The following is a 9,151-nucleotide window of genomic DNA, read 5'->3' as shown; positions in this document are numbered from 1 at the left end:
CTGGCCCAGGGCTGGACGCTGGCCCCAGGTAAAAGTGAGCCTCTGATCCTTTCTGGTTAGTCACAGGGTGAGTCCTGAACTGCCGGCCCTGACAATAGGTATCACATCTTGAACTGTTCTTCTTCTGCTCCTAATTTTTTAGCTTCTGACCCCCATCCGTCCTTTCCCCACCTGTGTCCCCTTCTCTCCTCACCCTTGGATGGGAGGCTTGGGTGTACAGTCCTGTTTTTGCTGCCTCAGCAGAGAAAACCCCAGATTTTCCTTTGTGACCATGATCCACAGGCTCCCTCTAGTGCTCACTTGCTCTCGTGGATGAACATGATCTATAACCCAGCCCTCGAGGAACCGACACTGAGGATGTCATTGCCACTCCAACCCCCTTGTCCCCCAGCATCTGGGCTCAGACTGAGCTTGTTCTGACCTGGGATCAGGAACTGAACATTGGTTCCAGAGGTGGGGTCTGGAGAACAACACATACCCAAGCAGAGGGTCAGGTTTATCTTTGCAGATTGGTAGAGGGGGGACTGGCAGATGTTTTTGGTCTGGGGGCCCAGCTGTGGGAAGCTGGGAGAGGCAGAGGGTGCAGGTTGTTGGCATTGGGCATGGAAAACCAATGTCATTGTTACTTTGCATGGCCAGGCAGATATCTCTCCTAATGATGGTTGCTAGCAAGCTTGTCTACTTGTAATAGTCATAGTTTCAGAAATCATTATATTTGTGATTACACAGCAATAATAACAAGCTGTCATTTATTAGCCTTTACAATGCTCAGTGCTGTGTAAAGTGAGTTATATGCATTCTCCTATACAATATAAATAATAATCCTATGAGGTAGATATTATTATCCCTTCTTTTACAGATGAGGCTCAGAGAGGTTGAGTAATTCATCTAAGATCAAAAAGTAAGTAAATGGTAGAGGTGGAATTAAAACTCAGGTTAACCACCACATTTGTAGGAATATGCAAGTTAAGATCACAGTGTAATACCATTTTGCACTCATTATATTGGCAAAAATTAAGAAGACTGATAATACCAAGTGTTGGCAAGAATGTTGAGCAACAGGAACTCTTGGACACGGCTTGTGGGAGTTTAAGTGAATACCCCACTTTGGAAAACACGCTTCTTGTAAACTTGAGTATTCACACACGTACTTCCAGTTCAACTCTTTGCTCTACAGGTATCCGTTGTTTTTCGAAAGCTCACTTTATGCCACTTTGCTTTCATGAAAGAGCTACATTAGTACCTGTTTTCATGAACTGAAAGAAAGCCAAAGATGATTTTCACTTTTACAAAAACAGGTGAAAAGTGAAAATGGTGTTCAGCGTTTGATCTGGGGTGAGCCGTTACAGAGGCAGCAAACACCCTGGGGGGGAGTGGCACCGCCAAGCTACTTCCCCAGGAACGGCACTCAGCATTTCTGCACGAAGCCACCATAGCTTTGACCTGGCTTTGACCTGTGTCTATGAGCATCTGTGCTTTATCTCAATTTATTTTGGGCCTCTTTTAGCAAGATGTGTCCTAAGGTAATTGCTTCTTCACTATACCCAATTTGGGCTTGTGAAAGGTTCCATAGGAATGCTTTACTTTCAGTTAGTGGGAGAAAACCTGTATATCCTAGGGGCACTGGGCTTGTGCACCGGGGCACGTGAACAAAAGTGATCACAGCAGCATTGGTAATTATAGCCAAAAACTGATTATTTTAACAGAGAGAATTTAATATAAAGAATTGCTAACTAGGTATAAAGTTGTTAACTGGATGACCGAAAGGTTATAAAAAGAACTCTTAGAATGAAGGTAGCACTTGCAGGAAGCATCTACCACTCCCAGGGCTGAGGGAGCAAAGAGAGGAGACTGAAGTTATTAAAGCTTTCAGCCTTGCAGAGCTCCACTTCAGGCATCTGAGAAGGGAGCTCTGCTCAGCTGGGCTCAAGTCTCAGAGAGCAGAGAGGAGCCAGGGAGGACAGGAACTGAGACTTCAGGGGAGGGGATGCTGGCCATCTGGAGCTGGTGTCTCTGAGGTTGGGGGAAGGGCCCCCCAGGGCTGGCGCCTACAGCCTTGAGAAGGGGGTTCTGGCTGGTGCCACAGGGAGGAATTGCTGCTTTGAGGTGAAGGAGCATTGCTGGGTGATGTTCATGAGAGTAGGAAGGCCACAGGAAGCTACAAAGAACAAAGATGAAGAAGCAAGTCTTTTCTCGCTCCTCCAGCCCTGTGGTGTCCCTCTAGCCCCACCCTGCTTATTGGCAAAGTCTAACCTGGAGCAGCTAGTAATGCAGAAATAGGGTTTGTGGGACTCCAGCCCTAGCATCACAGAGCAGGTAATTTAAAATTTTAAAGTATTTATTTTTAATTGTGGTAAAATATAACATATGACAAATATTACCATTTTAACCATTTTAAAGTATATAGTGCATCAAGTACATTCACGTTGCTATACTACCATCACCACCATCCATCCACAGAACTTTTGCCATCTTGCAACACTGAAACTCTGCACCCCTTAAATGACCCCCCAACCCCCTGCCCCCAAACTCCTGACAACCAGAACTACTTTCTGTCTCCATGAATTTGGCTCCTCTAAGTATCTCGTATGAGTGGAATCATATTTGTCCTTTTGTGACTGGCTTACTCCACTTAGCACAATGTGTTCAAAGTCCACCCATCTTGTGGCATGTGCCGGGATTACCTTCCTTTTCAAGGCTGAATGATATTCCATTTCATGTATATATCACATTTTGTTTCTCCATTCAGCCATTGATGGAGAACTATTTTTTTGTATTATCAAATATTATATAGAAACCCCAGATTAGTCTGACCATAACCATAGTACATATAATGCAGCCCTCCCACCCTTTGCCTCTGTATGCAATGGATTTACTTTTTCAAGGCCATTAAAAGCAATATCCTAGCAACATGCAAGAAGATTTTCAAAAATAAAAAGGCCTGACGATAATCGGACCATGTTAACACCAGGACTTTATTTTTACCTGTTCCATTTATATCTTTCTTATAGGAAGATATAATTTTTCAAAGTTATGACTCCTGCACCCCAAAGAATTGAGGGTTCTGCCACAACATACACCTTGTTGCCTGCCTGCCAAACTCGGTTGTCAGAAATGCCATTTTTTTTCATGATTTCTCTTCTTTGCTTCTTTGACCATCCGGACTATTTTGCTTGCAAATAAGGGAAACTTTATTCAAATCAGCTTAAGCAAAAACAAACTGGTGTGTGCCTTTGTGGGTGGTGGTGGTAGAATCTACTGGCTTCTGCTCTGGAAAGACAGCAGGAGTAACTCACAGAATTAGGGTCTGAAACCAGGGACTAAAAAGAGCCAGCACCCTTCCTCTCTGCCCATCTCTTGTGTGGTCCTCTCTCTGCTTCTCTTTGAAGATTAGCCTCTTTCTTTCCTACTGCCAGCAGGTCTCCCTCACCTGACAGGAATCATGGCCACTGGCAGCCCCAGGTTTGCGACCGCAGTAGAACAAGAATCAAGAGGGCAATCCCAGAGAAGGGCTGTGATTGGCTCTGTTTGAGCCACATGCCCACTCATTGGGCCAATCATGTTGTTAGGATGACCATGAATTGTAATTGGCCAGGCCTGGTTACATGCCCATCCTTATGGCCAGGCTGGTTGTAGGGCCTGTTTCTTTCAGATAAAGGGGAATAAGAAGGCCTGCCGGGAAGACAGAAAACAACCATCAAGTCACTGCACGGGGTTCTGTATTTTTGCCATGGCAACACTAGATAAACATCCGGGCACACTGAGCTCTTTCTTTGTTTTAACAATCACCTTGTGGGAAATTCCTAAGAATAGGATTACCACCGTGGTGCTTGCCAGAAGCCATGTCACATGTTTGCGTTTTCCAAATGTGTTCACATCTGATACTTCATTTGTGCAAAAACCCTGAGAAGTGACAGGAGAGGAAAGAGTGACACAGAGAAGCTGGGTGACAGGTCCAGGGACACACAGTGAATGAGGGCAGGGGTGAACCCAGAGACCGGCCTTCCTGACTCCCATTCCAGTGCTCTCTCTCATCACAATCAAAGTTTAGACTAGTGGGGGGAGGGTTTAAAGTCAGGGTCATCTCTGGCCTGTTAAGGGAGGGAGCTTCGTCTGCTGTCTGCCCCTTGGAGGAGCTGGGCCAGGTCCCTGGAGGAAAAGGGCTGGTGGCCCCTGCCTTCAGAGCCCGCCCGAGGTCTGATGGGGGAGGCTCCGCCACTGGATCTGGCATCCTCCCAGTGGGCACTCTCCGCACGCAGCTCCTGCAGGACACTGTGAAGATGCTTCAGCGTGAGCAGAAGTCTCTGGTCTTGGACCTGCATCTCAGCCTAGGAGAAAGAAGGAGTCTGTGAGGGGGCGGCCAGGGTGCTGGATGTTCCCCCAGAAAGCCTGCTCCTATCATTGTCTCATTGGAGACAAGCCCACAGCCTCATAGAAGCCATGTCCACCGAAGCCTCAGTTTCTTCATTTGCAAACTAGAAAGCAAATTACTTGCCTTTCAAGGCTCTCTCCCTGTTTTAGATCCCACCAGGACTTTGGGGGCTCATATAATCCCAGGAAAGGAGGGAGAGCACCAGACTTTCATCAGTGCTCATCAGTGGTAGCTGCTGGGGTTACTGACTTGTTCCTTCTGCTGCATAAAGTGACTGACATACTTCACTGATGGTCAAGGGGGGCTTCTTGGCTGGGCTCCACAGGGGAGCCCTTGTGATGTCATGTAAATTCCCTGTGATGGAGGTTAAAAACACACTTGACTGAGAAATTTGCAAGTCAGGGACCAGCAAGTGGAGACTCAGGGCTCATCTCTTGTCATATGTGGAGGCAGAGGACATTTGGCCCCGGGAGGCTGTGCCCTGGGTAGGCTTTCCCCCACCCCTACCTGTTCTCCCTCCTCATGGGTAGGAGAGAAGAGAGGTACTTTATCAAGTGGAAGCTGGCACTTTGGGTTCAGGTACTAAGCAGTCCCAGCATAGTGCCTAGTGTTTAGGGGGAGCACGGGGTGGGACTGCCACCCAGCCTCTAGATCCCTGAGGACTGTAAGTGGCTGCAGTTCCTGCTGCTGGAGTCCCCCGGGCCCATGAGAAGCCCTACTGGGTCAGCCCCTCCCACCGAGGTGAGGACAGGGTTGGTTCCCAGCTCATCCGTTGCCTGGCAACCCAGACAGGTCATTTTTGGACAATCCTCTCTGTCCCTCCCCAGAAGAAGCTGGCGTTATTGGAATACAAACTTTGGGTGCCTTCTGTGGTTCCCCAGACCACCTCCTTCTCTCTCTGGGCTGGTGTCCCCACATACTTTGGGGCTCCCTTCTGTTTTTGGACTTGGAGAAAACATCACAAGGAGAGACATAAGGCCTGGCTTCCTGAGCGGCCACTGAGGGGCCAAGTGACACAGCTCATAAGTTCAGGTGAGTTAGTGCCCCATGGGGTGGAGCCTTACAGACAGGAAATGGGAGACAGGAGTGAGCTGGGCAGATAAACTTCCTCTTCTTCTCTCCCCCAGGGTGCAGATCCTCCTTCAACCCCTGCAGAGAATCCTGCAGCCAGGTAAACCGGCTGCTGAGAGGGCCTCTGGGCCTCCTTAGGGCTCCTTTCTAAGTGGCAGCCAGCTTGGTAACGCAAGGCATCTCCTCAAATAGCATCGGCCTTTGCCTCCACTCCCTATTTCCCTCACTCTCACCACTCTGGGCTTGTACCTCCAAATAAACGGTTAATACCCCAACCCTTGCAAGCCTCTGCTTTCTAGAAGACCCAGGCTAAGACAGCTGATGTACTCCATATCCAGCTGGGTCAGGATTGTAACAGCCAACGCAGGCGCTAAGTGAATTACACCATCTCCTCACCAAATTCTTGCAATAACCCTTGTGGTGCTGGTACTATGGTTATCCCCATTTTACAATAAGGAGACTGAAGTTCAAAGAGGTAAAGCCACTTGCTAGAGGTCACACAGCTGCAGAGCTGGGCACATACCAGGACTCAGTGTAATTCTAAAACCAGTCAGGCAAGTACTGTACCCAGAGCCTCCTATGTAGGCCACGACCTACTTATCCCAGCACCTGAGGTGGTGATTGTGCACTGTGTGGCTGGTCCCAGAGGGGTGCCTGCAGGGCCTATACCCCAGCCTGAAGCTCTTCCCCAGCCTAGGGGGCACCTGGGAGTGGGGAACCAGGGAGCCTTGGAATATATGGTGTGAAAGCACCAGGTAAAAAGAAATGTAAAGACTTACCAGCTCCTTTCTCAGCCACTCCAGGGTCTGCCCAAGACTTGAGGTTGGCTCTTCTGCTGTTTTCATCTCAGCGTCCTTGGGAGAGACCTTGATGCTGACCTGGTGACGGACCTGAGGGACCTTTGATTTGGACAGTCTGCTCTCTGCTTCAGGCCAGGAGCAGAGTCTGGCTAAGTCACTGAGGATGGAGTTAATGAGAGCAGGAAGTAGCTGACATTGGAAAATGTAGTGTGTGTTTTTTTTTTAAAGGGCTTCAGTACTCTGAATAGAACAAGGGGCGGGGGGAGGGAGATCACTGGGGTATGGGTGCCTCAGAGCCTGTGGGCTCCAGAATCCCAATCTGATGCCAACAAGATCACAGAGACTATAAAGCTTTAAATGATAAAATTAATAATTATTATGGAAATAGGTGTCCGCTTTCTGAGGGCTTGTTCTGCTCTCAATGCTTTGTTATACACACACACACACAGAGATAAAAGCTCATCGGGGGCAGATGGCACAGCTTTGTCCCCAGTCCTCTCCCTCCCTCCCTCACCTACCTATGGAGTCTATAGATAAGGGAAATGCTCACTTTCCAAGTCCCCTTTCTTCTGGATGCCCATGCGCCCCATTTCTAGCAAATGAGACCAAAGCAGAAATTTGCTGTTAGACTTCTAGGAAAATGTTACCTACACGATAAGGAAAAATGTCGGGGGTGCTTCCCCTTTACTCTTACTTTCTTCTACTTCCTTCTGCCTTGAATGTGGATGTGATGCCTGGAGCTACAGTAACCATCTTGCAACCCTAAGACAAAGGCCAAGAAAATTGCAGAGTCATTGAAATCACTCAGTCACAGAACCCCCAACATCATCTGCCTGTTATATGAGACAAGAAACCCAATTTTTAATTGGGCAAACACAGTTCTAACTGACACCCCATTTATTCTTCACAACACACTGTGAAGTGGGCATCCTTTAATTCTCTCTTTCAACAAATACTTTTGAGTGCCTACGGTGTTTAAAATTCTGCTGTAGGCAGATAGAGGAGTAGAGCCCAAAATCAGAGAGACAAAGGCTGGAGCTGACATCCTAGTGGGTGGAAACAAACTATAATCAAGTTAATATTATGACGCCAAAAGATAGGATCTAGTCTCATGCGGGCTTTAAAAAAATGTATTCTATCCACTTGAACTAGGAACCCCAAACTAAGCATTAACATAGTGATCCCAGGTAAGGAGCTGAGGTGACCAGCAAAGCAAACGTAACCTGTTTTGGAGGTACTTGCCCTCAACTGGGCTACACAAGCTGTCCACAGATAAAGGTCCACTGAAGGTGAACGCTTAGCCCCAAATTACAAACTATACAAGGAAACCATCCACTATAAGTGAGAGTCAGCAGACACCAGCAATAGCAGGATTAGACCCACTTCCCCTAAGAACTTCAGATGAGATTAAAAAAAAAAAAAGTACTTTGAAAAGAATTAAAGTCATACAAAAGAATTCAAAAACATAAGAAAAAAGACACTATTTAAAAAGGCAGATATGAAAAATAACTAAATAGAACTTATAGAAGTAAAATTTATAGTAAATGTTTATAAATCAAAGACAAAAGAGTGTACATTTAAGTGTAGTGCCAGAAGACAGAGTTAGGGCAGGTGATACAGGACATAGGGAGGCAGATTACGACTCAGTAGGAGGAAAGTGTTGCTTAGAATTCTTCCAGGCAGTGGGCACTCAGCCAGTGGAGTGGGGAAGCACGGCCCAGACGATCAGGGAGGCTGGAGAAGGGGCTCCACTGGCTCAGAGATGGCACCTGCAGCATCCTTGCAAGTGTGAGACTGACTGCACAGGGAAGGGGGCCAGGACACTGTATAGGAAGCCAGGACAACTGGGTTCTAAGCCGGTTGTACCAAATTTTCTAAGTGAGCTTGAGCCTCATCCTTTCCATCTTAAGCATAATGAGGCTCAAAATAGTTACAGAAATGAGTTGTAAGAAAAATCACATTTCTTATATCCTGGATTTTACAGCTTAAGTTGCATCCTGACTGCCACATGCAGAGAAAATTTTATGTGCAATTTCTCCTAGTTAGCTGTTACTCTTTAGAACCAAAGAGGATCCAAGAATCTCCTGCTTACCACACTCACACCCCTTCTGAACACAGGGGCCAGAAATGATTGCTTCCAGGCAGGTCACCAGGCTTTGTGTCACTTGACCATGTAATTATGGGACAACTGCTTGGATCAGAAATGGGTGTCCCAGCCCAAGGCAGCCACCTGCAGACTGGACAGGAGGGAGACCCTCGGCTCGTGGGTGATGGTGTGAAAGCAGCTATGTTCTGGGTGGTGAGCAAATGATCCAATCAGACCTTCTCTCAGAGAATTTGAATTTGCCACAGTCAGAGGGGTTGGATTGTCCCAAGACTACTGTGTAATGAAACTCTCCAAAACTCCATACCTTCAAACAACAACTGTTTATTTTTGCTCTTGAGTTTGTGGTTTGGCTAAGGTGGTCTGCATCGGTCTTCAGGTCTGCAGATTTGTGCCTTCGCCATGGGTCTCTTGTCCTCCTCCTAGAATCACTGGGCTACTGGGGCAAGTTCTTCTCTTGGCAATGGCAGAGGATAGAGAGCAAGTGGAACCATGTGAGGCCTCTTTTTTTTGCGGTACGCGGGCCTCTCACTGCTGTGGCCTCTCCCATTGCGGAGCACAGGCTCCGGATGCGCAGGCTCAGGGGCCATGGCTCACCGGCCCAGCCCCTCGGCGGCATGTGGGATCTTCCAGGACCGGGGCACGAACCCGTGTCCCCTGCATCAGCAGGCGGACTCTCAACCACTGCGCCACCAGGGAAGCCCCAAGCTGTCACTTTTGCCATGTAAGCAAAGTGAGTCACACAGCCAAGCCCCAAATTAAGAGGCCAGAATGTATACTCCACCTATGAAGAGATTGTGCCAC

The 9,151-nt window shown here is 47.7% G+C and overlaps 1 protein-coding gene across 1 annotated transcript; it reads right to left on the bottom strand.

Moving 5' to 3' along the window:
• Positions 1-4,094: 4,094 nt before the first annotated feature.
• Positions 4,095-6,288, bottom strand: LOC307198694 (uncharacterized protein C20orf202; the record flags this gene model as incomplete). The annotated part of the gene is made up of 2 exons (XM_079945795.1): positions 4,095-4,328; positions 6,223-6,288. The coding sequence occupies 2 exons, from the start codon at positions 6,286-6,288 to the stop codon at positions 4,095-4,097; spliced, it is 300 nt and encodes a 99-aa protein (XP_079801921.1).
• Between the last annotated feature and the right edge of the window lie 2,863 nt (positions 6,289-9,151).

This window comes from Stenella coeruleoalba, assembly GCF_951394435.1.
Source record: "Stenella coeruleoalba genome assembly, chromosome: 15".
NCBI lineage: Eukaryota > Metazoa > Chordata > Mammalia > Artiodactyla > Delphinidae > Stenella > Stenella coeruleoalba.
The sequence above is the reverse complement of the archived record's forward strand: the minus strand, read 5'-3'. Positions and strand labels throughout refer to the sequence as shown.